At 56.8% G+C, this 26,372-nt stretch overlaps 9 protein-coding genes across 9 annotated transcripts; 4 read left to right on the top strand and 5 right to left on the bottom strand.

The window, feature by feature from the left end:
- Positions 1 to 1,918: 1,918 nt before the first annotated feature.
- On the bottom strand, positions 1,919 to 3,277 carry SLS55_001890 (uncharacterized protein; the record flags this gene model as incomplete). The annotated part of the gene is made up of 1 exon (XM_066773378.1): positions 1,919 to 3,277. The coding sequence occupies one exon, from the start codon at positions 3,275 to 3,277 to the stop codon at positions 1,919 to 1,921; it is 1,359 nt and encodes a 452-aa protein (XP_066635945.1).
- A 68-nt stretch (positions 3,278 to 3,345) lies between these two features.
- Positions 3,346 to 4,145, bottom strand: SLS55_001889 (uncharacterized protein; the record flags this gene model as incomplete). Its single annotated transcript, XM_066773377.1, has 2 exons — positions 3,346 to 3,723; positions 3,774 to 4,145. 2 exons carry the CDS (start codon positions 4,143 to 4,145, stop codon positions 3,346 to 3,348), a joined length of 750 nt encoding a protein of 249 aa, XP_066635944.1.
- A 7,194-nt stretch (positions 4,146 to 11,339) lies between these two features.
- SLS55_001888 (uncharacterized protein) lies at positions 11,340 to 11,756 on the top strand (the record flags this gene model as incomplete). Its single annotated transcript, XM_066773376.1, has 1 exon — positions 11,340 to 11,756. One exon carries the CDS (start codon positions 11,340 to 11,342, stop codon positions 11,754 to 11,756), a length of 417 nt encoding a protein of 138 aa, XP_066635943.1.
- Positions 11,757 to 12,938: 1,182 nt separating this feature from the next.
- SLS55_001887 (uncharacterized protein) lies at positions 12,939 to 14,890 on the bottom strand (the record flags this gene model as incomplete). Its single annotated transcript, XM_066773375.1, has 2 exons — positions 12,939 to 14,584; positions 14,887 to 14,890. The coding sequence occupies 2 exons, from the start codon at positions 14,888 to 14,890 to the stop codon at positions 12,939 to 12,941; spliced, it is 1,650 nt and encodes a 549-aa protein (XP_066635942.1).
- A 1,421-nt stretch (positions 14,891 to 16,311) lies between these two features.
- On the bottom strand, positions 16,312 to 17,574 carry SLS55_001886 (uncharacterized protein; the record flags this gene model as incomplete). Its single annotated transcript, XM_066773374.1, has 1 exon — positions 16,312 to 17,574. One exon carries the CDS (start codon positions 17,572 to 17,574, stop codon positions 16,312 to 16,314), a length of 1,263 nt encoding a protein of 420 aa, XP_066635941.1.
- Positions 17,575 to 20,282: 2,708 nt separating this feature from the next.
- URE2 (Transcriptional regulator ure2) lies at positions 20,283 to 21,797 on the top strand (the record flags this gene model as incomplete). Its single annotated transcript, XM_066773373.1, has 3 exons — positions 20,283 to 20,291; positions 21,039 to 21,236; positions 21,288 to 21,797. 3 exons carry the CDS (start codon positions 20,283 to 20,285, stop codon positions 21,795 to 21,797), a joined length of 717 nt encoding a protein of 238 aa, XP_066635940.1.
- A 337-nt stretch (positions 21,798 to 22,134) lies between these two features.
- ini1 (Pre-mRNA-splicing factor ini1) lies at positions 22,135 to 22,572 on the bottom strand (the record flags this gene model as incomplete). Its single annotated transcript, XM_066773372.1, has 3 exons — positions 22,135 to 22,269; positions 22,325 to 22,499; positions 22,556 to 22,572. 3 exons carry the CDS (start codon positions 22,570 to 22,572, stop codon positions 22,135 to 22,137), a joined length of 327 nt encoding a protein of 108 aa, XP_066635939.1.
- Positions 22,573 to 22,934: 362 nt separating this feature from the next.
- Positions 22,935 to 24,032, top strand: SLS55_001883 (uncharacterized protein; the record flags this gene model as incomplete). The annotated part of the gene is made up of 4 exons (XM_066773371.1): positions 22,935 to 22,951; positions 23,002 to 23,437; positions 23,492 to 23,560; positions 23,613 to 24,032. 4 exons carry the CDS (start codon positions 22,935 to 22,937, stop codon positions 24,030 to 24,032), a joined length of 942 nt encoding a protein of 313 aa, XP_066635938.1.
- A 903-nt stretch (positions 24,033 to 24,935) lies between these two features.
- Positions 24,936 to 26,308, top strand: SLS55_001882 (uncharacterized protein; the record flags this gene model as incomplete). The annotated part of the gene is made up of 6 exons (XM_066773370.1): positions 24,936 to 25,053; positions 25,113 to 25,165; positions 25,224 to 25,331; positions 25,418 to 25,539; positions 25,595 to 25,925; positions 25,982 to 26,308. The coding sequence occupies 6 exons, from the start codon at positions 24,936 to 24,938 to the stop codon at positions 26,306 to 26,308; spliced, it is 1,059 nt and encodes a 352-aa protein (XP_066635937.1).
- Positions 26,309 to 26,372: the final 64 nt, after the last annotated feature.

Below are 26,372 nucleotides of genomic sequence, written 5' to 3'. Positions count from 1 at the left end.
TCCATGGAGACCTGGTTGATGCAGATGGCGTCGACCTAGACTAAACGTTTGACGTGTGGAAGCCGTATTCGCCTGAGAAGTGCCTCACAGTTCCGGGTGATTGGTATAGCCTGCTTCTTATTCCTACAAAGTATCCACGAACTCTTCTCCTTGCAGCCATTATCATCTGCCCAAGTGTAGGAAGCCGCATCGAACGGGGGAAGGCTATCGAAGCGTGCCTTAACCGGAGTGCACTGAAGTTCATCGTGATACCTCCCAGGGTTCAGGACGATTAGACGGATCTCTGCTTCGGAAAGTGGCGAATAGCGGTAGATGGGGTTGGTTCCAAGTGGCTCTGACGGATGGGTCGCCGGGGAATATTTGTAGGGATACTTGTTGACCAATGCAGCTGATGCCGCTTCGTAGTCGGAAACAAGTCTTCCGCAACCGTCGCAATACGGCTAACCTTGAATGACTGAGAAGTGACATGTTTGACATTGACAGAGGTCGTCTACTGTTCGGCTGTGGGAGACGAAGCTTCCACAGCTTCCACAGTATTCGCGGCCATCAATCGCGTCGACCTAGTGACAGTCACATATACCTCCCATTCCGCAAGCTCCCGAAGGGAAGAAGTGGCCGTCCCTGATTGATGTCGAAGAATGCAGGCTTCGGCGGGGAAAGAGCAGACCTCATGAAAATCTGTGGCAAGGCTGAAATGCTGACCAAGGCAACGATGACATAGGCCCTTGCATGAAGGATGTGTCTGCGCCTGCGCCTGCGTCTCATTGCCTTGCTTGACATAGTTGCGAACTCACCAAAAATTGCGCAGACTGTATCGAATCCACAATTCCGAGAGCTGGTTCGAATTCGATCATCACGTTCTCGACGCTCATGGTTGGTAGAGTAGGAACCGCGCAAACGGTAGGCAGGCAGGCGCTCTCGCCTCGTATCCTGCGACCTTAGTTATCAAAATATCAGCCTTCTCATAGCGCCTGCATTCCCTCGGACTGCATCAGCTTCCCGGTCTATCCGACAGCCTTGCAGCTGATGGCTAGCGCGTTGTGCGCGTGGTCGTGGCTGACCGTATACCATGCGGATGGGCGCAGCATTTCTCAGTCCAAAGGCCTCGGCCTCAACGCGCCAGCCGCTGACCGCAGAAGGAACTGTAGTGTGAATAATCGACAGTCTTGCGACGCAAGATTGCTGTCCTGTGATCAAGCGCCGTCCAAAGGCTCTCACCTAAGGCTGAAACCACGGCCATGATCACGCGTCCAAAGAAAATCCAGCCGTCATCATCATCGATATCGCCGTCATCACAACAGTCGTCGTCGTCGTCGCCATTTTACCTAGCCTCAGCGCTCAGACATTTTCACATGCCCATCAGCAAGCCCATGCCAAGAAGAAGAAGAAGAAGGAACGCCGTACGTGCGCAGCAAGCGCGGTCCGTCGGGTCTCCAGAAAAAAAAAAAGAAAAGGAAAGAAGGTCCGATCTCGGGAATTGCGAAACAAGCAAGCGGCCGCCACCCAACCAGCGACCAGGGAAAGGGGAGAGCCCCAAAACCATCAGATAAGATGACCACGCGGACAACACGGTGGTTGAACTAAAACCCATCGGCCCCGGTAGACAAGTGCTATGTCATTTTCACATGTTCAACGGCGTTCAACACGTGTATGTAGGATTGACTTTTCTTGTTCCTTCCATCGTCCAGATCAAGAAAAAGAAAAAGAAAGAAAAAGGGTCAAACACCGGCGTGCAAGCACATGCAAATCGGAGATAAGTAATTGTGGACGCTCTAATCATTCTTTGGTCTATTCTTGGCCGTGTATACGTGCAAATAACCAACAACCAAATGTCCCCCGACTTTGCAGAGAATATGTACTAAAAGTTTGTACAAATGTCATGACAGAATATAAACCGCTAGCTCTCAAAAAACCCATCTTACAACTTGCTCTTGTACTCCTGACTCTTGTTCTCCTTGAACAGCACGGGCGAATCCGGGTACGGATCGAATGTGATGCTGTTCAGCGGGTTGAGCTCGCTAGCGCGGTGGAACATGTCTTCGTACACCTTGCCGTCGGCGCGGCCGAGCGAGCTGTCGAGCTGCCAGTCGGGGAAGTCCCACGCGTCGACGAGGCGCACCGCGTGCGGCCGGATCTCGGCGAGCAGCTTCATGACGGCGTTGGTGCGCGCGAGCTGAATCTGCCGCACTGTGACGGCGCTGGACGTGTAGAACTCGGACGCCTCGCTTTCAAGCGTGTGGAGTGCGTACAGGCGGAACAGCTTGTACATGAGCGTCTGCGTCTCCGCGTCGAGCTCGCGGTTGAACTCGGTCGCCTGCAGCGATTCGTAGAAGTTCTTGACGATCAAGTACTGCGAGTGGGCCTTGCTGAGCCGGTAGAAGTCGACGAGGAGGTCGTTCCACGCCCGCTTCTGCTCGTCGCGGTGCTTCAGCGCCTCGAACGTGAGGAACGCCGCGCGCCATGCGAAGGCGGCCACAATGTCTTCGTCCTTGCCCAGCACATCGAATGCCGCGCCCATGTCCGACTTGTCGAGGAACGTCTTGAGGATCGTGGTTGTGTCGTTTGTGGGCTTCTCGCCCTTGAGCACGCTGCGGGCAGACTTCAGGAGGTAGCGGGCAACCTGCTGGGTGATCATGTAGTTGTCACCCTCCCAGGTTACCGTCGGAAGGTAGTCTGCGTACCACGTTCCGATGCCAGAGAAACTGCTGTATCCGTGGCCGCCGCATGCACGACGGCACACCTCGAGACCCTCGGCAGCAGTCGAACTCGCAAGAGACTTCAGGCCACAAGAAGTGGCGTGCAAGTCTGCAAGAAGGTCGCTACCCGCTTGCGTCTCCTCGGGGCCTGCGCCCCGTTCAGTGCTGCCAACCTTGCCCACGTCCTGGCTCATCCTCTTCTGGTTCTCCGAGTACAATGCCATCATGCTCTTACCGGTGAAGTGGAGAGCATATGTGGCAGCCAAGAGCGTCAAGAGACGGACTTGCACCATGGTGTAGTCCAGAACCTGGCTCTCACCGGCCTTCTTGTCTGTCGAGTCCTTATCCTGGAACTGTCTCCGCACGGCGCAGTACCTCGTCGCAATTGTGACACCACGCGCGAGGGTACCGCCAGCTTGCATGACAATGTTGCTGCGGACCCAGGTCAGGGTGCCGTAGACGAGGGCGGGTCTCTCGGGACGGATGTATTTGCCAGTGTTGGGGTCGACCTTGGAGAACCTGGCGAGCATGTTGACGTGGGGGACCTTGACCTTGTTGAAGAGCAGGAAACCGTTGTCCATGGTGCTGTCGGTGATGCATGTCAGCGGATTGCCATATGGGGAAAGGGCAAGGATATCTGCAGGGGTGCTCACTTGTAACCGAACTTGGGTCCGATATCGCCGATGTGGATGTTCGGCAGCGGCTGGTGCGTCTTGAGGTCCCTGATGGGCACAATGAAGGGGTGAGGCCCGTAGGGCTTGTTGTTGATGACGAGCTGGGCCATGACCACGGCGTGGTTCGCGGTGCGTCCCAAGGAGCCGATCCACCATTTCGCAGCCGTCAAGTGTGGGGAGTGGATGATGAAGGTCTTATCGTCGGGGTTCCAGATGGCAAGGGTTTCGAGGCCACGCACGTTGGAACCGTGGCCGAGCTCGGTCTGGGCATAGCAGCCCATGTATTCATAGTTTGCCGCCTTCTCGTAGAAGAGCTTCTGCTGCTCGGGGGTGCTCTGGTCGCGAAGGGTGACCTGTGCCGGGGTCAGTCCGAGTTGGGGGCCATGGAAAAGGGAACACGTACCAGGAACATGCTCTCGTGCAGGCCGTAGGGAGTAGGCTCGCTGATCAAGTCGACGGCGCTGCGGAACTCGTCTTCGTCCCAGCCGTGCTGGACAGTCAACTGACGCAGCCGCTTCGCTCTGGCCAAAGACGTCTCGATGCGGTCAATGCGGCCTTGGAAGTAGTTCTGAGACTTGTCGAAGACTTTCTCGGCCTCGAGGACCTTCAGGACTCTCCGCTTGCGCTCTAAGGCTTCCTTGGAGAACATGAACTCGGAAAGCTTCTCGACAGGGACGCTGCTCTGGGCGCGTTCCTTGGCAAGGAGCTCGGAGCCCTGCGGCCCTGAGGGGGTGAGGGCCTTCACCCAGTCTGGAGTCGGTACTATGGGGGCCATTTCTGTGGGGAAGGGTGAGTGAGGGGAGGGTCTGGGGGGGAGAGCGGAAAGCGCATCGTGGAGCGGCCTGGCAGTTTAAAGCGCGTATCGGCTCGATGATGGCATGGATCGGGAAAGTACCTCGGCTGCGGCGGGATCACTATTTCTCCCGCCGCCGAGAGCCGCGCACCGACGCCAATTGATTCACCGTCACTCTTCCTCACCAGTCACGCCCGTACGCCACCGCCACGTCGCCCACGGGGTCCCCATCGTTCCGCATTGCGTCCATGACTCGCTATCAGCTGTGCCCGGCTGGCTAGCACGTGCTGCCCGAGCATCTCGCCGTCGGTGCTGGACCACTCGGAGCGCATCGGAGTGCCGCGTCGCTGCCGAATGACAGGATCATCCATCTGCCTGAACGCGTGCTTGCATCGTCAACCACTTTCACACGCGGGACCTCGATTGTTCTCCCGGACTTAGTAAGCAGAGTGTTTGCAGTCTGATGACCTAAGCAGCTGGCTGGAAGCGACCCTTTCTACTGCAAGGGACCGGCAGAGCGGAGGTGTCTACGGCCACAAAGGTCCAGCCCGTTGTTGTGTACCACCCCCTGGTTTTGATGTCCGCCCTCACTTCCGCGTCCACCAATACCAACCTCGTACGACATACCATCTTCAGCCCGCATTCTTTCCCCATACGCAGATCAACAAGCGTGGCACTGAGTGGGGGCCCGCCGCCGCCCTCGTCGCTCACTGCCCTCTACTTGCTTGCCCGTTGGTTCCCCGGGATTTTTAACCCTAAGCCCAAAGAGGAAGCATTTTCTTGCTTGATCATACGTCGCAGTATGCGTGTTCACAACCTTTTATGTAGCATGGTTAATCCATCAGGTAGGATGACTGCCGTTGGCGATCGAAACACTCCTACTGACTTTTAGGCCGGTCATTGTAATGTCCTTCATCCCTTAATACCGCTCTATGATCTTGCTTAGATCTCGATCGTCAGCCCTCTCTTCGAAACATATCTTGTCTTTTTCGGACAAAGATGTCCTTTCAGCGCCGAGCAATTCGTGCTCCCAATCACAGCACCTTTGCATGGGAAGACATTCTTCATGTCAGTGTTGCTAATTATTTCGGAGTCTTTACCGAACGGCAAAGTCATACCCCAGCTAGCGGTTGTCAGCTTTTACATGCGCCACCGGCCTATGGTATCGTTGCGATTTTGAAACCAAGAGCCGGCTGAACTCTGAGAAATCCACACAAATCACCTTCTGTGAGTGCTTGGTTCCGCACAAATTTCAGAGGTTCGACCTCCGCTCTGGATCATGCTGTTATCACAGTTCATCCCGACCTCATTCTTGTTGAAGTCTCATCGCCTGATGTTTGTTTGATCTGTTGTGGTCTGGTTGTGAGAATGTTGGTCGTCTATTCATTCTTCACCACTTCTGGAGATGCCCAGACCCGCGAAGTGTTTCCCGCATTGGCACTCCTAACACAGCAGTCACCAGTTCTTCAATTCAAGAGACCGCCAAGTCGAAAACACCAATATTAGTAGCATTCTTTCGGAGCCATCGCATGGCTTCAGAGAGCATATAACTGTAGCATTTCATCGCCGTTGCTCGGACACCAAGTTGCTGCAGTGACTTCTTCATATCTCAACCTCCACTGAGATTCTTCGTGGCTCGTTGCTTGGACAAGATGTATTGCTCAACGTTCTTCACGGCTCTTTGTTTTCTTTCCCTCTCGCCTGTGTATGGCGCCTTGCTGCCGGGAGAGTTCCTCGTCGAGCGAAGAACAAACAAGGAGGTCGAACAACGAGCGACCGATCTCGTCGATGGGATTGGCCGTGCGTTAGCAGTGAGCACCCCTTCCGGTTCCGTGTGTAATGGGAGAGAAGCTGACAAAGTTCCAATCCAAGGCGGTCGCTTCAACTTGCTCCAGCTCTGACAGCAACTGTGCTGCCGAGCTTGGCGCTGCCTTTCAGTGTGTCCTCACAGCAACATGCGAGCAGAGATACACGACTCTCCAAACATGTCAGGCCTCGAGCGATCCACTCAACCTGACCGCATGCGACCCAGCCAAGACGTCTCTCAATCTATGCTATTCTTCCACGTACGTATACTCCACGTCCTTGGGCTCAGTCGTCAGTAATCACTGACCAAATGACAGCTTGAATGCTTTCCAAGGATGCCTCACGAACAGCGCCTGGACGGTTGCTCAAGTCAGCGATTGCGCTGCGAGTGCGCAAGGCGTCACGGACAAGTGCGGAAATGCTCCGTCTGTCTCTAGTGTCTTAGGTAATGCGGCTTCGATTCTTTCGGCTGCGTCCATCAGCCTGCCAACCGCCCTTCCGTCTTTTGGACTGCTCGACAAGAGACAATTTCTTTCCGTTCCACCGATTGTTCTTGCACCTGCTTCATCCAGTTCGACCCTCAGTACTACAAGTCTTTCGGTTCCTGCGGCCCCGGTAGCTGTCAGTGTTTCGGCTACTGTGGCCGTCCAAGCCTCTGCTAGTGCTTCTATCAGTGTCTCCGTCGCATCACTCTCGCGTGTTTCCACATCTGTCTCATCGGCGAATCTGATCTCGTCGTCTGTTGCAGGATCATCTCCCATCTCCTCGTCCATTGCAGGAGCATCATCAGCAAACCCAATCTCCTTGTCTGTTGCAGGAGCATCATCGGCGAATCTGATCCCCTCGTCAATTGGAGGATCATCAACGGCTGGAGGGTTGGGCGCCACCTCAGCGTTGCCTTCGGCTTTAGTTCAGACCCCTGGAACCTCGGCTCCAGCCATTATTTCCGTTCCCACCGCCGGACCATCATCGACAGTCCCAAGCGCCCCCGGGGCCTCCACTCCAGCTTTCCAATGTCCTGATGGCAATGGCAAAACTGTCACGGTGGCTGGCCAGACGTTCCAGATTCGCTGCGGTATCAGCATCGGTCTTCGCCTCGCCATTCCTCGCCTCCTCAGCAGCAATGGCAATGACATCGGCGCCTGCTTGGGCTCTTGCGTGCTGCTCGGCTACGGCGGTGCAGGTCTCAATCTCGACCTTACCAACCAGAACAATTGCCAGTGTTACACTGAATCGACAGATCTGGTTGTCGACCCCAGCGCCGTTGCCGCTGTCCTCATCCCTAGCGTCGCAGTCCCGTCATTGGGCTTGGGTGTGACGCTTAGTTTGCCCCTCCCAACGGGTCTCCCTGCAAACAGCGGCACTGGCAGTCAGATTGGATCTGGCGCGGGATCCATGCCAACTCTGTTGCCGCCGCTTTCACTAGGGTCCCTTTCACTGCCGTCGGTGAGCTTGGTCCTACCATCCAGCCTCCCGGCAATCGCGCTACCCTCTGGACTGTCGGTTCCGACCGTGCTACCTTCTTTGAGCGTTCCTGGCCCGAGTCTGCCGATCATCTCTCTACCTACAGATTTCCCTACGTTAAGCCTGCCAAGTGTGTCAATCCCGTCATTGATCCTCCCGAGCGCTTCTGTGCCGAGTCTTGCGCTGCCGTCATTGGGCTTGCCCAGTATCTCTGTCCCGTCTCAGGGAATACCGAGTGTATCTCCGCCGAGTCTTTCGGTCCCTTCATTGGGCTTGCCCAGTATCTCTCTCCCGTCTCTAGGGATACCGAGTGTATCTCCGCCGAGTCTCTCGATTCCTTCATTGGGTTTGCCCAGTATCTCTGTCCCATCTCTGGGGATACCGAGTGTGTCTCCGCCGAGTCTTTCGCTTCCTTCATTGAGCGGCCCGAGCCTATCTCTCCAAACAGAGTTCCCAACGCTCTCTCTTCCGTCGGCCGGCCTTCCTTCTCTGAGTGGACCTACGCTGAGCACACCTACTCTGAGCGTGCCAAACCTCTCGCTTCCAACAGCATTATCTTTGCCTTCGGTGCAGTTGCCATCTGTCAACTTGCCCTCTTTGAGCGTCCCGAGCTTCAGCATTTCGAGCCCGTCTCTACCCACCGAGCTCCCGACGCTTTCATTACCAAGCGTCAGTTTGCCATCAATAAATGTGCCGACCCTTGCAGTTCCAAGCTTGCCTTTGCCGACCGAACTCCCGTCGTTCTCACTGCCAAGTGCTAGCTTGCCGTCGTTGAGCGCTCCGATCCCGAGTATTTCGAGCCCTTCTGGATTCCCGAATGAGCCGCCTGCACTTTCATCGCCAAGTGCTGGCTTGCCTTCGTTGATCGTTCCGCTTCTCAGCATCCCCGGTCTGTCTCTACCCCTTGAGCTGCCTTCGCTTGCACTGCCGACTGGGCTTCCTTCGCTTTTGGTGCCTACCGGGTTGCCTTCGATCTCACTGCCGATTGAGCTGCCTTCGATCTCGGTGCCGACTGAGTTGCCTTCATTTTCTGTGCCGACTGAGTTGCCTATACTCTCCCTGCCGACTGGATTACCTACCCTTTCGTTGCCGATTGAGTTGCCTCCGCTTTCACTGCCGACTGGCTTGCCTTCGCTTTCACTACCAGGTGTTGGCTTACCGTCTATGAGCGTTCCCTCGGTCGGCGAGCCGTCTCTCAGTGTGCCATCGTTAAATGTGCCGCCTCTGAACGTACCAACACCGAGTGTGCCAACTTTGAGTGCACCCACTTTCAGCGCACCTACCCTGAGCGCACCAACTCTGAACGTGCCCATCCCGAGCATTCCGTCTCTTGGTGTTTCATCGCTGTCGTTGCCCACCCTGGCCATTCCATCGGTCTTGTTGCCATCGATCGACTTTTCCGTGCCGCCGATCAGTATTCCTTCCGTCAGCATCGGATCGATCGATCAACCTTCCCTTCCAGCAACCACCTTAATCAGGGATCCTTTTGGTTCTCATGTACAAAGTGCACCTGCACCAATTTTGAGCGACTCGAATACAGGCGTCATCACAGGACTTGCGTCGCCACCGATACCATCTCTCAGCGTGCCAGGTCTCCCTACATTCGGTTTGCCTACTCTTAACTTACCTGACCTGTTTAGTGCGCTTGGACTCCCTACACCCATTGTACCTGAGCTTCCTACACCGAGTGTGCCTCAACCTTCTCTTGATGTACCTGAACTCTTCAGTGCACTTGGACTCCCTACACCGAGTGTGCCTGAACCTTCTCTTGATGTACCTGAACTCTTCAGTGCACTTGGACTCCCTACACCCATTGTACCCGAGCTTCCTACACTGAGTGTGCCTGAACCTTCTCTTAATGTACTTCAACTCTTCAGTGCACTTGGACTCCCTACGCCTGTTGTACCGGAACTGCCTTCTATTAGTGTACCTGGACTCCCTACACTCGGTGTGTCTTCACTGTCGGCACCCTCCGTTGAAACGCCGTCCTTCACCCTCCCGTCTGGGGTCAGCCTTCCCAGCATCGGCCTTCCATCATTCTCCTCTCCGAACTTGGATATCCCAAGTTTGACGAATCCGAGCATCGCGATTCCAACACTTACCACCCTGGTCTCCACGTTCCTTCCGACGGGCCTTCCGTCACCCTCGGTCCCGACAATCCAGCTGTCTATTCCGTCGATCACCGCTCTGTCGATCCCGACTCTTTCCGCCCCGAGCTTTTCTTTGCCCAGTATCGAGCTTCCGAGTATTTCAATTCCCACCACTATAGAAGTACCTTCTATCTCCGTGCCGACAATTGTTGGCCCGAGTCTTTCGCTGTCATCGCCAAGCCTTTCGGTTCCTAGTCTGTCGGCTCCAAGTCTCGAGGCACCAAGCTTTTCGGTCCCCACCCTCTCATTACCGAGCGCCTCGCTCCCAAGCATCTCACTTCCAAGCGCCTCAATTCCAAGCATCTCACTTCCAAGCGTCTCGATTCCAAGCGCCTCAATTCCAAGCGTCTCGATTCCAAGCATCTCGATTCCGACCGTCTCGAGTCTATCAGTACCGAGCCTTTCAGTTCCGAGCTTTTCGCTTTCAACTCCGCCGATTCCGAGTCTATCAGCCCCGACAGTGTCGATTCCAACCGTATCAGCGCCTACTTTGGAGCTGCCAAGTCTAAGCATTCCAAGCTTCAGCATCCCTAGCTTCAGCTTGAGCATTCCCAGCTTAAGTGTTCCCGCCGTACCGAACCTCAGCGTATCAAGTCTCAGCATACCCAGCCCCAACGTACCCAGCCTCAGCTTGAGTGCTCCCAGCTTGAGTGCTCCCAGCCTGAGTGCTCCCAGCTTGGTACTCCCAACGACCCTCGTCACCGTTCCTACGGGCCTTCCAACCATTCCGAGCATCAGTCTCAGCGTACCAACTGCCATCTCTCTCCCCACAGTATCTCTACCTTCATTATCAGCCCCGAGCATCAGTCTCAGCGTACCAACCGCAATCTCTCTCCCCACAGTGTCTCTACCTTCATTGTCAGCCCCGAGCATTTCGGTGCCTCCGATCACCACCCCGGATGTGAGCTTGCCTTCAATCCCGAGTCCGTCCATCCCGAGTCCTTCCATCCCTCCAGTCAGCTTGTCCACGGAGCGCCCGCTCACCACTGGTGTCGTCACAGGACTTAGTGGACTTCCTCCTCTTGCTACATCGCCTCCAGTTAGAGTGGATGTCAGCTTTACAGCAACTCTCGACGCTTCAGTTGGTCTAGGCGTCAGCGTGGCCGCCGATCTCCCCACGATAACGGCATTCCCTGGGGGCGATCTCATCCAGACTGCAGGTTACACGCCTGGATCGCGCGCAATCTTCGTCACTCTGGACAAGGCTCTCCCGCTGAGACGCAGGGAGGATGTTGAGGTGCCCACCATCTTTTTCTTGACTCCAACTAGCTTAACCGCACCCGTCACTACATCCTTGGTAACAAGGACTGCTCCGATCGACGGGTCAACCACTTCTATTTTCACCATCTTTCCATCGCGCAACAGCCAGCCTACAGTGATTCTGGGAACACCTGCTCAGAACCCGCTGGATTCGATCACGCCTTCTTCGGGCTCAAACGCCGCTACTGGGACTCCGGCAGTCCTGGGCGGCGCATCTTCATCGTCCGGAGCCCCGCCGCTCGTCCCGTCGGCAGTGCTGGGTGGGGCTTCTTCTTCTGCGTCTGGGGGCTCACCACTCGTGACATCGGCCGTGCTTGGCGGCACGGCTTCCTCGCCTTTGGCCACGCCGCTCGTGACGTCGCCAGCTACAAGCGAAGCTCCAAGCGTTCTCACGCTGTTCCAAACCTCCGGATCCGTGCTTTTCACCTCCCTCTTCGGCACCGTGGTCAGCCAGCTGGTCCCCACCACCATCGTCGTCGTGAACTACCCGACCGACATGGTGTTCCCGACCCCGGCCACGCCCCCAGTCGGCGCCGCCGCCAGCACCCCCACTCTCTCCATGTCCGCCATTTCCTTCTCCGGCTCGGCGGCGACAGCAGCAGCAGCATCCCAGGCCACGGGGAGAATCCGCATTAACGGCCCCATCATCCTCGTGCCAACCCCCTCCTCCTCCGCGCCGATCAGCGCCTCCTCCGTTCCCACGGCCTCGACCCCATCACTCCTTTCCCTGCAACCCACCACCGTCCCGACCACCCTCATTACCGCCAGCCGGCCGGCCGGTCTCATCACTTCGCTCGTCCCCGACTCCGCGGCCTGCGTGCCGGGCTACAAGCAGGTCGTCGGCACGTACGGGCCGGACGGCACGTTTCAGACGATCGCGACGGTGACGCCTGCGGTGTTGTCGTCGTCATAGTCGGTGTGATGTGAAGGTTTATGTTACCGGGAAGCTTTCTTTTTTTCTTCTTCTTCTTCTTCTCTATTCTTTGTGACAGTAATCAAGGCGTTGGAAATCTGGGATGCTGTTTTTTTTTTTTTTTTTTCAGTTGGGGGTGTTCCGCTTCGGTGCTTCGGGGGCTTTTCTTTCTGCATGTGGTGTTCCGCGGGGAGTTTTCTACGGCATTGGGGAGTGTGTGTGTGGTATAAGTTTTCTGTCGTGTGCCTGCTTGGATGGAGCAGCAGCGTTGATCTTCAGCCGGTTTTTTTTTTTTTTTTCGCTATGGGTTGTTTACATTGGCGTTTTGTGGCATTTCTTCTTCTCATGGCTACGTATCAGTAGATTCTTCCAATTCTGATGCATTTTTTCACTTTGAAACAAGATGGACTGCTCTCCCCGATAATACGACTCTTGGAAAAGTTTGAAATTCCCTCGCCATCTACTCTGATAAATCCGAAGAGAAGTGGCGTAGGTAACCCCTGCTGCAATGATATCATTTGCCCTCTCTCTCTTGTCGAAAACTTCGGACACCGTTTCCGAGGAACAACCCATCTGCTCTCCCTCCACAATGATGGACAAGTCCGCTTCATGAGCTATAATGTATTGCAATTCAGTTCTAACTCGCTTGCGGGGATTAAAGCGCGACTTGGGGTCAAAAAAAAATTGAGCTCCATGATCTCGTTTACGCCACATTAAGGCACGCCGCTCTGGGAGGTATCACAAGCCTTCACTTTAAAAATATTTTGTTGTCGCGCTAAGCTCTCTTTCGCTAAATGACCGTTCAAAACCGTGTCTCCCTTTACGGAATAATAACTGCCCCAGCAACTACGGCGAGGTTCCGGCAACAACAGACGAGCTGAAGAAAATTGGATGGAAATATCGTTGTCGTTATTTTCTATGCAAGGGAGAGAGTACGTTTAAAGGAGAAGTTTAGTGTTGAAACCGTAAGTTTACCCGGACAATTTTATTTATTGTGATCATGTATTATTCATACTCATAATTGTGTACTCGAAACTATTATCCGCCACATCATAAAGCAAGCCCAGCTTGAACAAGGGATACCTGTCCCTTAACTTTTCCCCGGAGAGCCTCTCCGCCTCCTCACGTTAATTGCCGGCTCCAGATAGAAGATCTGGGAGAGATATCTGCTGTCCCATTACTTTAGAAGCCCAGGAAGCGCTTGAGCATCGCCATCTTCGAGGGCTTGGCAGCGGCTTCATCACCGGCGGCGGGATCCTTGGCCGCCTCATCTCCGGCAGCGGCAGCGTCCTCACCCTTGCCCTCGGCGGCACCGGCAGCGTCGTCACCAGCAGCAGCCTTGCCAGCGTCCTCAGCGGCCTTGGGGTCCTCAGCGGCCTTGGGGTCCTCGGCGGCCTTGGGGTCCTCGGCGGTCTTGGGGTCCTCCTCAGCAGCAGCTCCAGAAGCATCGGCTCCCTCCTTTCCAGCAGCAGCGGCGGCGCCGTCGTCGGCGGCGGCACCAGCGTCCTCACCCTTCGCGGCACCGGCATCCTCAGCACCGGCATCCTTCGCGGCACCAGCGTCCTCAGCACCGGCGTCCTTCGCAGCGCCGGCGTCCTGATCAGCGGCGGCCGCTTCTCCGTCCTCTTTGCCAGCGTCGGCGGCGGCAGGGTCGGCATCGGCAGCGGCAGCGTCCTCGCCCTTTGCGTCTTCACCCTTGGCAGCACCAGCGTCAGCGGCAGCAGGGTCCGCGTCGGCAGCACCGGCATCAGCGCCCTCAGCATCAGCGGCGCCGGCATCAGCAGCGCCGGCGTCCTGACCAGCCGCGGCATCGTCACCTCCCTTTGCCGCAACCGGGTCAGCATCCGCCGCACCAGCGTCCGCCGCACCAGCATCCTCAGCAGCACCAGCGTCAGCAGCACCAGCGTCCGCCGCACCGGCATCAGCAGCACCGGCATCAGCAGCGCCAGCCGCCTGCTGCTTGGCCAAGTCATCAACCTGCGCCTTCAGGTCATCGACCTGCTTCTGCAAGTCGGCCGTCTGCGCGGCGGCATCGGCGGCACCGGCATCATCAGCAGCACCAGCGCCAGCATCGTCAGCGGCACCAGCGTCGGCGGCACCAGCGTCGTCAGCAGCCGCAGCCATGGGGTCAGCGGCTGCGGCATCGTCGCCAGCAGCACCAGCGTCCGCGGCCATGGGGTCCGCGGCAGCAGCGGGGTCGGCTTCTTCGGCGGCGGGGTCGGCAGCAGCCATGGGGTCCTCGGCGGCCATAGGGTCCGCATCAGCGGCGGCCATGGGATCGGCAGCTTCAGCATCGGCAGCAGCAGGGTCCTCTTCGGCCTTGGGATCGGCAGCTTCAGCGTCGGCAGCAGCAGGGTCGGCGGCGGCCTTGGGATCAGCCTCAGCAGCTTCAGCGTCGTCGGCTCCAGCGTCGGCGGCCTTGGGATCGTCCTTCGCCGCAGCGGGGTCTGCCTCAGCATCGCCAGCAGCGGGGTCTGCCTCTGCCTTAGCATCACCAGCAGCAGGGTCCGCCTCTGCCTTAGCATCATCGCCAGCAGCGGGGTCTTCGGCGGCGGCCTTGGGGTCATCCTTCGCCGCAGCAGGGTCTGCCTCAGCATCGCCAGCAGCGGGGTCCGCCGCTGCCTTGGCGTCGTCGCCGGTAGTAGGATCTTCGGCCATCATCATCTCCAAAGGCGACCTGGCTCTAAGCCTAGCAGCGGCCGGCGTAGCTGCCGCGGCAGCATCAGGTGTAGCAGCGGCAGCGGCAGCAGGTGTAGCAGCTGCAGCGGCAGCGGGTGTGGCGGCAGCCGCTTGCTGTTGGGCGATGGCGGCGTCTTGTTGCGCCACGGCTGCTGCTTGGGCCTGTGTAATAGGATGTCAGCGATGGTTCCCGTATGGCCGGCCGGCTGGAAGTGGCTACAACATACCTTTGCGTCGGAAGCGGCGTGTTCCTCCTCGATCTGCTTCTGCGTGTCTATCGCGGCCTGCTGGGCCTCCGCTGCACCTGCAGGAGTGGCAGCGGCGGCGGCGGCGGCATCCGGGGTAGCGGGCGTGGCCACAGCACCAGCCGCAGCGGCGTCGGCCTGCTGCGGGATGGCCGCGCCGGAAGCGAGCGTGGCGGCGAGGAAAAAGCCGGAGGCGGTGGAGAAACGCATGTTGTTGTTGTGGTGGTTGAGAGAGTGAATTAAGGCGGGGAGAGCGAGAGAGGGGGGAGTAGAAGAAGAGAATGAATTAATTAGGAAAACTTTGCCGTCTCAGACGTTCCTTTAGTTTTCTGGTTTGATGAATCGTTTGAGAGAGAGAAAGACGGCATTCTTATAAGTGTTCTCTGGTCTTGACTGTTAAACCAAGCTTTCCCCGGGGTATGGGGCTCATGGACGCAGACTGGTGGTGGACGCGACTCTTCCGGTCGGAGGAAGGTTGCTGGCTCCCCCACATCTTGCGTGGCGATGCACACACAGTGGTGCGTTCGGATGGGGATCAGTCCGGATCTTCGTCGAGAAAGGAGAGCGCGCATGAAGTGGACCAAGACGGCGATCGCATCGAGCAAAGGCGGAAAGTAGCAGCCACGAGCCAATCAGCAGACGTAGGGCCCGGCAGGCGAGCGCATCATTGGGTTCCTCCTTCAAACCCAGCCAAGATTGGGTTCTCTTGGCCAGCAGGACCTTAAAACCGCTTGGCTCTCCACAATCACCGTCATCGAGCGGAAGCGACGGCAAGAGCGGGCCTCGACCGTTTCCAGTCATGGATCGACGCGGGACGCCTTGGTGCGGATCCACAGGTTGCGACATGGCCAGTCGTTCGGGTAGCGGCACGCGAGACGTGGACGGTTTGGGGCCGATGCAACACGGGGAGCGACAGAGCATTGCCGAAACCGGTTAGAGATCTGCTTAGCGAGACACCACGCGTGTTGTTTAAGCAGACAACACAGAAGCTGTATGGGTTCTTGCCGTTTGCCGAGGATGCATTTGAGTTGGGTATGAAAGGAGAGCCTTCCCTTCCGCGCTTAGGGAGATTATGGTGGGTGGAAGGATTTCGTTGAACGCGTGGACTCCATCCAAAGGAAAGGACGAGAGTTGGAGACTGCGACACCGTCCACACTCTCGCTTCTTGGATTTCGTACCTACTCCTTGGTTTTCAACTGTAGATGGCCGCATATGAAGATGGCAGGAGCTGTATTCGCATGCATTAGCCCGAGATGTATTCGTTATCCGCCAGTCCTCGGATTGAACCATACGCCGGGACGACTATTCAAGACGAAAACAACTTGACGAGCTGGGAAGTAGTCTTCGTTATCACTGGTATGTACAGGTAACACGTGAATTAGTCTGGGCGATTAAACCATCAAGACAAATTCGGGACAATGGTTCAGTCAGTGAATCGTAGTATATTATCAGAGTTGAGGGGTATCTTTGTCGTACACCACCGGCGGCGCCCGGTACAAGTCAGGCTCACAATTCCGCCCTATCTCGATGGCATGAGTAGCGAGTCTTAATGATGAGTTCCAAGCCTGGGATTAACTGTTGTGAATATCGGATCAGTATGAGTTCATGATAGATTCTCTGTGAAACTGTACCTATGGAGTAGTGGCTTTAGGGCCCTCGTCACCGAATTTTGAGTACTGTGGCAACGGAAAATCTTCGTCGTCGGTCTTGTGACCAAATCTATTCACGATCCACGGAATTGCCGCCACCCTGGACAGTGCCACTATGAAAGATTGCAAAAGCCATCTCTTCCATGCTGTCTCTGGATGCGCAATGGCGGGAAGGAAGGAGGGAAGCTTCTGGGTCTCTTCAACAAATGGGCGAAAGGTGCGTTCGTAAGCGTCGAGCGCCTTCGAGGGATGTTCACCGGCATTGAGCTTGCTCAGCTCTCCGGCGAGGACATAGGCTCCCGTGATAGCCAGCGAAGCGCCCGCCCCGGTGAGTGGAGACGGGGCGTATGCGGCGTCTCCCAGGCAGATGACGCGAGAGCTGGACCACTTGGCCAGTTTGATCTGCTGGACGGCCTGGAAGTAGAAGTCGGACGCCGGATCCATGGAATCCAAGAAGCGCTGCGCCTGCCACCCAGCATCCGCAAACTCCTTCCTCATGAGCTCGTGCTGAGTCTTTCTGTCACTCCTGGATGCCTCTTCCCACGCCTTTTTCTGGGCGTCGTTGCAGGGCATGCAGGTGAGACATGTCCGCATGGTGCCGTGCGGGTCAGGCCTGATGCTCAGCACCCGCGATCGGAGGGCATGGTAGATTTTCCACCAGTCAGTGTCGCTGGACACGCGCGGAAGGGTCCAGTAGATGGCGTACATGCCCTTGTCGATGACTTTTACTGACTCTGGGGGGAAGCACTGCTTTCGCACTCGGGACCACTGGCCGTCTGCTGCGACCAAGAGAGCATACTCTTGCACCTCCCCACTGCTCAATTCGACCTTGACGGTTTTTTCGTCGTTCGAAAGGATCCTTTTGATGGTAGTACCGAGCAAGTAGTCGACATTTGGATGATTCTTGGTGGCGCGGTGCAGAACCGCTGCCAGGTCTCCACGAAGGATTTCGAATTCGGAGGTAGGGCTAGCGGCGGACCCCTCCTTGACAGGAAAGGGTGCAAATGGTCGTCCGTTTGGGCCGATGAATGTTGTGCCCTTTTCCGTCGTGTTTAACCGTCGAAGTTCCTCCAGGAGCCCCATCTTCTTGATCACAGTGAGTGCACTGCCGTTGACATCAATGTTCTGGCCAATCGGGAGGAGAGCGTGACTCTTCTCGACGATGGTGATGCGTGCGCCGGCCTTTGCCAGCCACCAGGCGAGGGCGGGCCCAGCGACACCGGCTCCACTGATCAGAACGCGCATGGCAAGCTTCAATGTGGACGTGAACGTGATGAAGGTGTTGGACTCTTGATGGGAAAGTCTGAATGGAAGAAGGGAGGGATATGGATGGGAGAAAAGTGCTCGCAAGTACTCGCAAGAAGATCCCGATTAAGCGATCGATGTGTCGGTGGCGTCTTGTGTAGCCGAATGAAGTAGCTCCACCCCACCCCATAAATAGCGGCTGCTGCCTACAATGGATCGGTCCAGCCAGGCTCCCAGACTCTTGCCAGCTATACTGCGATTCCAGAGTGTCATTTGTTGTGCCGTGCACACGCCAAGTCGCGTGGCCATTTCAATGGCCGAAGTGTGAAGGCTGCAGCGCCTGTGGTGGAGTAGGGGAACGAAGGATGAGGCGCAGCGACTGCATTTCAGTGGGCTGCTTGCGGGCCATCCTGTGCAATATCGTCAGGTGGGATGGTCGTTATGATGGGATCGTAGGATGGCAATGCCGGAAGACGCGAAGACGGAGACAGTCAGAGGAATGCTTAGCGTTGCTAGTGGGAGCTTACTTAGGTGTCGAGTTAGGTGGTTGCGACGGGATGTCGTCATTGGAACGCGCTAAGCAATCAAGCCAAAGGAGAAGTAGCGACTCCGCACCTCACCACCGTTCCTTTTCACAGTCCTCGAAACACCGTGGAAATCAGGGAACGTTGGCTTACATCAATTAACCTTCCTCACATATTCTCGGAACAAATTGCTCAAATAGATGCACTGTATACTTTATCACTCGTAGCTTTCGGTCATCCTCGATCCACTGATTCTCTATCGTAATCTTTCCTTCCTTCCTTTCCTTGCGATTCCGAGTCGGAGAAGATTGGGGGTTGGAAAGACCGTGCGCCCCATGCGGGAGGCCGGCCCATGTGGCGGCCCACATCCCGGGATTATCGGATGCGGGGATGGAGGAACCTCCTCTTGACGCTACTCGTATACGAAATACTTTATAACAGAGAATCCTGTGCTGGCTGTCTATTGCTTGAATTTCTGACATCTTTCATCACAGAAAGTAGAAGGAAAGATAACTCCCATTCTGCTAAGAGATCTTGCGGAAGACCAGAAAGAGCTTGAGAGGGCGTTTCTATAACTGACTTGAGATATCACAAAGAGGTCGCCTGGGCGATAATTCCAACATCCAATCTTCGCAACTCGCAAAGATGAGTGCGAATCAATTCCCTGTTGAGAACATCCCATTTGGGATCATCTCGACACCCGACGAGGTGAGTTCTCCCCCATTTTCTTCATTCAAAATCATCTTCTGTGTTATTGAGGTGCAAATGCTAAACCCTCAACGGCCCTTCCGCCTGCGTCCCGCGACACGAATCCAGAACACCGTCATCGACCTCTCCGCCCTCTCAGCCCTCGGCGCTTTCTCGACCATCCACGGATTCCCTAGTTCGGTCTTTGAAAGTGCAAAGTCTCTGAACGCATTTGCCACTCTATCTTTCGGCGTGCGAAAAGCTGTCCGCAGCCGCATCCAAGATATCTGGAAGGAGGAAGGACTGCGAGCGGATTTCGAGAGCGCGTTCGTGCCTGCCGCCACTGCGACCAACCATCTGCCCATGGAGACGGTGAATTATGCGGACTATGTGTCCAGCCGGGGGCATGCGGAGAATGTGAGTGGACCTCTCTCGCTCTCGATCCATTCCGCAACTCTCCTCAGGAGGTGGACGACTCGTGTTATGTTATGACTTGTAGAAAAAAGACTACAAGCATGAGAGAAAAAAAGAATCTCTCCAGACCATAAAGCTAAGTATCCTCGATTGATCATAGATGGCCGACGTCCTTGACCACCCGCCCGCCTTCCGCGCGCCCTTCTACCACTCGCCGCTGGGCTACTACGGCAACTCGCGCAACATCGTCGTGTCGGACACGCCTGTCCACCGCTTCGCCGGCGTCACGGCCGGCCAATTCCAACTCGACGGCCCCGCCGCCGCCGGCGCGTCCCGAAAATTCGACTTCGAGCTCGAGTTGGGCGTGTACCTCGCGCGATCGACAGAAATCGGCCGCCGTATCAAGCTGGAGGAGGCGGACGAGTACGTTTTCGGTTTCGTGCTGCTGAATGACTGGAGTGGTGAGTTGTTGTTGCTTGAAGTGGCTGGCGAAAGCTTTCCCTCCCCTTTACTGAACCTTCAGGCAACAAACATCTTATATCCTTCTTCTTCTTCCTCTCCTCCACCTCTCCCCTTATTCCGTACCCATGTCAGACTAATCCAGCTATCCGCTGGGAAAACACACACCCCTCCCCTCCTCTACCTATTGGCCAAATCTAGTTGACATCCAACACCACAAATATAGCTCGCGACATCCAATCCTCCGAATCCGCCGGCCCGACCGGCCCCTTCCTCGGCAAATCCGGCTGCGTCACCGTCTCGCCGTGGGTCGTCACGCTCGACGCTCTGGCGCCGGCGCGGCTGCCGCGGCAGATGGCGCCGCGGGTGGCGTTTGTCGACTACCTGGCCGAAGGGAGCGACAACAGCGATCATTACAAGCCGTGCGTCGACATCAGGTGTTCAGTGAGGTTGAAAGCGGGTGGGGGAAGGAGATCGGGTGAGGAGGAAGGGAAGAAGGGGGTCGAGGTGTGCGGGACGGAGTACGGGCAGACGTATTGGACGTACGCGCAGCTGGTTGCGCATCAGACGCGTAACGGGAGTGCGGTGGGGACGGGGGATTTGATCGGGACGGGGACGATGAGTATGTTTGAGGTGAGTTGGGGTCCTGTCTCCTTTTTTTTTTTTTTTTGGTAGAAAACTAATGGTGTATCCGCAGAGTGATGACTTTGGGCGCTGCTGCCTGGCCGAACGGTCGTACAACGGGACGAAGCCATTCGACATAGGAAACGGACAGACGAGGACGTGGCTGGAGGACGGAGACGAGGTCAACGTTCAGGGCTGGGTACATGATGCACGGACGGGGGAGAGGCTGTTCGGGTTTGGGGATTGCAGGGGGGTGGTGGTGCCGTTGCCTGAGTAAGCGGATGTCGGACTGCGGGGCATCCGTCCGGGCCGTGGAAAAGGAGGGTCCATTCCGGCGTGGTACAAGCCGCTTAAGCAAGCAAATCTTCGGCGTTGCTCGCACTATGCGCACTTCAGGGGAGCGGCCCGCACAAAGGATTCTTGGATTGGTAATAAATCGGACCACTAGTCCGCATTGGTCCATACGTCGGCTTTCAAGAGGCCGAGCTGGCTAAGCTCACAGTCAGCCCAGCTTGCCCAGTGAAACCCCACGCTATATTCTCACGGCCAGATTGCTAAGCCAGTTACACTACGTCAGCAGGGTCCAGCTTTGCAATCGTGGACTTCCGCATTAGGACAGTGTCTCGAGCATGCAGAGCAACAGCAGGAAACATTCAAAAGGAAGCCTCGAGTCACGCCTTCTCTCATCGACTCCCCTTCCACTTCCAACTCACACACCCACTTCCAACACAACACCCAATCCATACCAAGATGCAGCCTCTCGTCCTCTACTCTCACGGCATTACGCCGAACCCGATCAAGGTCGCCATCATCCTGGAGGAGCTCGAGCTCCCTTACGAATGCAAGATCATCGACATGAAGACGGAGCTGAAGGCTGAGCCTTTCATCTCCGTCAACCCCAACGGCCGCCTTCCCGCCCTCGAGGATCCGAACACTGGCGTCAAGTTGTTCGAGGTTGGAAGCCCTCCAGTCTTTGTCTTGACAATTGGCTAACACGGATCCAAGTCCGGCGCCATCATCGAGTACCTGGTCGCCACCTACGACAAGGAGAACAAGCTGCACCACACCACCTCGCCCGAGCAGTGGCTGGAGAAGTCCTGGCTCCACTTCCAGATGTCCGGCCAGGGCCCGTACTTCGGCCAGCGCGTCTGGTTCATGAAGTACCACCCCGAGGTAGGTCGAACCACCAACCCTCCCCTTCTCGGGCAGATCCCACTGACGAAACAAAAACAGAAAGTCCCCTCGGCCGTCGAGCGCTACGGCAACGAGATCAAGCGCGTCACCGGCGTCATCGACGCCCACCTCAAGAAGCAGGGCACCCCCTACCTGCTCGGCGACAACATTTCCTACGCCGACCTCGTCTGGGTGCCGTGGCAGAGCTTCTACCCCATGTTCGGCTTCGACGACTGGGACTGGAAGACTGAGCACCCCAGCTTCGCCGCTTGGAACGAGCGGCTCGCTGAGCGCCCGGCGGTGAAGAAGGTGTACGCGAAGGAGGAGTTCCAGATGCATTAGAGTGGAGTTAGTCTTGCTGCCCTGCATAGTTCTACGGCCTGGTTATCAATCGAAATTTTGGATGATGGCTGTCTGTCTTCTGTGAGATTACTGGGACTTGTTGCTTGGTGAATACCCGCGTCTCCTTGAAGCGTTGAACTCAGACATCACGGCGTACGGTGGAAGGGCTTCTGAGAGGCGTCAATCAAGGCCATGCATTAATCTGCTTTCCAAGGCCTACCATAACAAGGCGCCAACGGCCTGCTTCATCTTCCCAAACATGCTAAATCCCACTTGGCCACCCATTTTTTCAAGCCTGAACTCCGATAGCGCCGGTAATGCAGAGAATCCGGCAGCATCAATGATTGCGGAAGTTCTTCTTCTGGTAGAAGAGATCAGTCCTCGAACTTCCTAGGTTGATGATCTTGGGGCATCCATCGCGGTCTTTCTCCAGGCGGGTGCACTCAAAGCAGTAGAAGGCGTCGGAAATGCCCTGCCACAGTCTGTTAGCATGCGCTTCCCGAAGCCCCGCGTCTATGAAGACTTACCTCCCCACCACACACAACACACTTGTTCTGGTAGTTGCCGAAGGAGCATTCGTCGCAGATACGGACCAGAGTGGTCGGGCGGACGTAACTGTCGCAGACGGGGCACTTTCCATCGCACTTGTCGCAGAGGCGACCGATGGCAATTCCGGGCTGCTTCCGGCACATAACCAAATCGCTGAGGCGCGTTAGCAACGCTGCTGCTGCCGTTGGTGCGGGGCATGGAAAACTCACGGGTGATGGCGCGACATGTTGCCTGTAGCTGAGAGGTGTGGCCGGTGGTGGTTGCGGAGTGCCTAGGAGGGTTTGCACGTATGGAGAGGGTGCGGCAGAGCTATATGGCGGGCGAGTGGCGGTTGTTGTGCTGACCAAGGGTGCGGCGACAGCTTCGACGGATTTCGAGGGCAGCGCGACGCGACGCGATTAGATAAGATTAGATGACGCCGTTTCGGGCCGGACCGCGAGTCGCGAGCAACAGCTTCCATCGCAATCGCCGACGCGCCCGCCAATCGCTGCTCCATCATCGCCGTTCACACGACATCCCACTGCTCCAACGCCCGCACCCGCTCCCGCACCCGCACCCTTGACCCGGGCCTTGCTCTCGTTACCAGCTATGGCGGACGATGAACCGTACGTCGGCCTGGCTCCCCACCCTGCGCCCGCTAACTTCGCCGCCGCAGAGTCGTCGCCTCGGCCGTCGTCGTGCCAGAGAGCTCCGAGCCAGCCTCGCCGCGCGAGAACCCGCAGAAGCGCAGGCAATCCTTCGTTTCCGACGCCGGCAGCAAGCGCCCCCGCCTGAGCATAGACGACACCAACAGCGACTCTCGGAACGGCCCACGCCACCAGAATGACTCGCCCACGGACCGTCGCGTCGACCGCCGCCGGAGCGGTGCTGTCGAGGAGCGCAAGCGCGGCCAGCGTCTGTTCGGCGCACTGCTCGGCACCCTCTCGCAGAGCTCGTCATCCGCCGCCCAGCGCCGTCGTGCTGACATCGACAAGAAGCAGCAGGAGAAACTGAAGCTGCAAGCACAAGAGTTTGACCAGAGAAAGAAGCAGCGTCTAGAGGAGCTCATGGTTGTCAGGCGGCGCGAGCAAAAGAAGTTCGACGAGCAAACGGTTCGCATCCATGGCCCCGCCGCGATGCCGCCCTGCCGCTAATCAATTGGCTAGATGCGGATCCGCCACTCTAACATGCTCGCCCAGGCGCACTTCCTCCAGACCAGGACCGAGCCCAAGCTGGTACGTGCACCGATCCATCTGCTTGATTGCACGGGGTTGCTGACCAGCCCAGTTTTTCAAGCCGTGGGAGCTGCGCCAGGAGGACGAGGATACCATCAAGGCTCAAGTTGGAGAGGTAGAAGCCACCATTGAGAGGGAGCTCTCGGAGTTTGAGAAACAGAAGCAAGCCGAGCAGGAACAAGAACAGGAACAGGGTCAGCACGACAGGAATGGAACGCCTGAAACGAAAGCTGATGCAGAGGCTCACGAGAATGAGGACATGGTGGGTTCAGAGCAAGCCAATGAACCTCCCAAATCTCGTCGAGAGCAAGATAACGCTACTACTAGTGATGACCAGGTCAACCCCGTCTCCCCTCCGGAAGCCCAGGGAAACGGACATGCGACGAAGGACCACGACAGCAAGGCCAAGGAACACCACGACGACCATGGAGAAGAGGTGCTTGAAGCAGAGGAGGATACTGTAATATACTAACCCTAACGACGCAGCGCTCTCTGGCAGCGCTACTTTATGAGCGTTTTGGAGAAATTGCTTCATGTTGATGATACCATTCCCACAGTAATCATTGAAAAGCGGCGGATATGGTGCAATTGGGGGTTTGGGCTGGGTTTTGCAACATAGCTTCCGCGTGCTTCTGGCTCACGATAGGACAACAACCCTGGACATTGGATGCAGCCAGCAGTACTTCAGTAAAGACGGTTACAGCTAGGCAATGAATCAAATGGAGTGTCCAGAGTACGAGTGTCAAGTAAGTGTCGGGTTCACTTCAGGTGCTTCTTCTGCTGTGATGTCAAGGTTCGATACGATGGGAAGTGCCCGTCCTCGGATTGTAGTCTCGGAAGCGCGACTTCCGTGCCATCCGGACGCGTGCAAAGTATCAATTGTCGCAGGTAGTGATTACAAAAGATGCGGCTTTAGGTTTTCGGGCGACGTTGGATGGTCATCCCTAACCGGCGATAGCTCCGAGCTGGTAGAGCACGTTCCAGTGGGCAAGGACCCGGAAGCGTACAACAATACGGGCGTACCTGGCGTGCGAGATCTGCCGGGTAGCTAGAGCGCGCAGTCGCCCAGGCGATAAGGTAGCGATAAGTGTGGGGTGTTGGGCTGCTGTTGATACGCTTTTGAGCTTGTCGTTCTTCCTATACTGTTTCGTGGTTCCCCGGCGGAGTGTATACTGATTAGAGTGACAAGAAGTCCATGCCACTGAGCCTAACCAACGTACCTCGGCCCAGGAAAGTGGAGCAACCGTCGCAGCAAACAGCCATGACATCGTACGTACGTCCGTAAATTGCCTCGCGATCACGCAGTTGCTCCGCATCACGGCCAAGGACAGCGACCCAGGGGATATAAAAAGTGGCAGAAGGGCGCCCCGCAACAATGCGCCCGACGAAGTTCTTCTCCGCATCCAACATGGCCGACACCGTCACCAAGCTCAGCCCCGGCTCCGACTCCCGGGTCTCGTACGAGACCGCCGTGCTCAACGGCCGCACCTACCGTAGGACCATTCCCAATGCTGCAAGTCACGACCATGACAGCTGATCTGGAGCGGTGCAGGCTATATTCTCGGCGTGCCCAAGGACGGCCAGTTCAAGGCCACCATTGTCCTCGTCCGTCGTCCCCACCTCTCATGTGAAGAGCAGCACTCCCTAACCGTCGAACCTGTAGGTCCACGGATGGCCCGATCTGGCATTCGGATGGCGCTACCAGATCCCCGCGCTCATCGACATGGGCTTCCGCGTCGTGGCGCCTGACATGATGGGCTACGGCGGAACTGTAAGTGCTCTCCCTCCCGGACAATACGCCGCGCATCTCGGACGAGCGTGGAGACGATGCGTTGTGACTTACAATTCACCGTGCAGGACGCGCCGAGAGTGCCGCCCGAGTCCATCTCGCTGTACGGCTTCAAACGCGCCGCCGACGACATCGAGGAGCTGGCTCACCAGCTGGGTGCGCCGAAGATTGTGCTGGGTGGCCACGACTGGTATGACTCTCCTAGAGTAGCAGGAAGGGCGGAAAAGCTGACATGCGCCGACCAGGGGTGGAGCCGTCGTCTACCGTGTTGCCCTCTGGAAGCCCGACCTCATCTCCCACGTCTTCGCCATCAGCACGCCCTATGCGCCTCCCTCGAAGGAGTACTACTCCGTCGAGCAGCTGGTTGCCGGTCCGCTCCCGCAGTTCAAGTATCAGCTGAACTTGGCCAGCGGCGAGCCCGAGGAGGGCGTCAAGACCAAGGAAGATTTCAAGAAGCTGCTCGTTTTCATTACGGGTGGTAAGGGGCCGAACGGCGAGCTTCTCTTCAACCCTTACGACGGCATCAAGCTGGAGAATCTGGGCAAGGTCCCCAGAGGTCCGTGGATGACCGAAGAAGTAAGTGACTGAACTGCTCAACTTCATTATCCTGCTGACTCCATGCGAAAACACAGGAGCTCGACTTCTACGCCGAGCAATATGCCCGCAACGGCTTGCACGGCCCTTGCAACTGGTACCGCACCCGCAAGGTCAACTATGAGGAGGAGCTCAACCTTTCGGGCGACGGCACCATCAAGCAACCCATCCTGTACATTGCCACGAACAAGGACACCGTCCTGAAACCGGAGATGTCGGCCGGCATGGAGAAGCTCATCCCCAACCTCAGCAGAGCTGCCATCGACACGCACCACTTTGGTCAATGGGAGAAGCCGGCCGAGCTCAACGACATCATCAAGCAGTGGGTCGAGGCGGTTGTTTTTGGCGGCAAGAGCGTTCTCTAAGTACTTGCGCATGCGGAATATGATAGCAAATGAACCAACCTAAATGAAATAATCAAATGTTCGG

The sequence above is a fragment of the Diplodia seriata genome (genome assembly GCF_021436955.1).
Source record: "Diplodia seriata strain FDS-637 chromosome Unknown scaffold_2, whole genome shotgun sequence".
Lineage (NCBI taxonomy): Eukaryota > Fungi > Ascomycota > Dothideomycetes > Botryosphaeriales > Botryosphaeriaceae > Diplodia > Diplodia seriata.
Note: the sequence above shows the minus strand (reverse complement) of the source record. Positions and strands in the feature narration are given on the sequence as shown.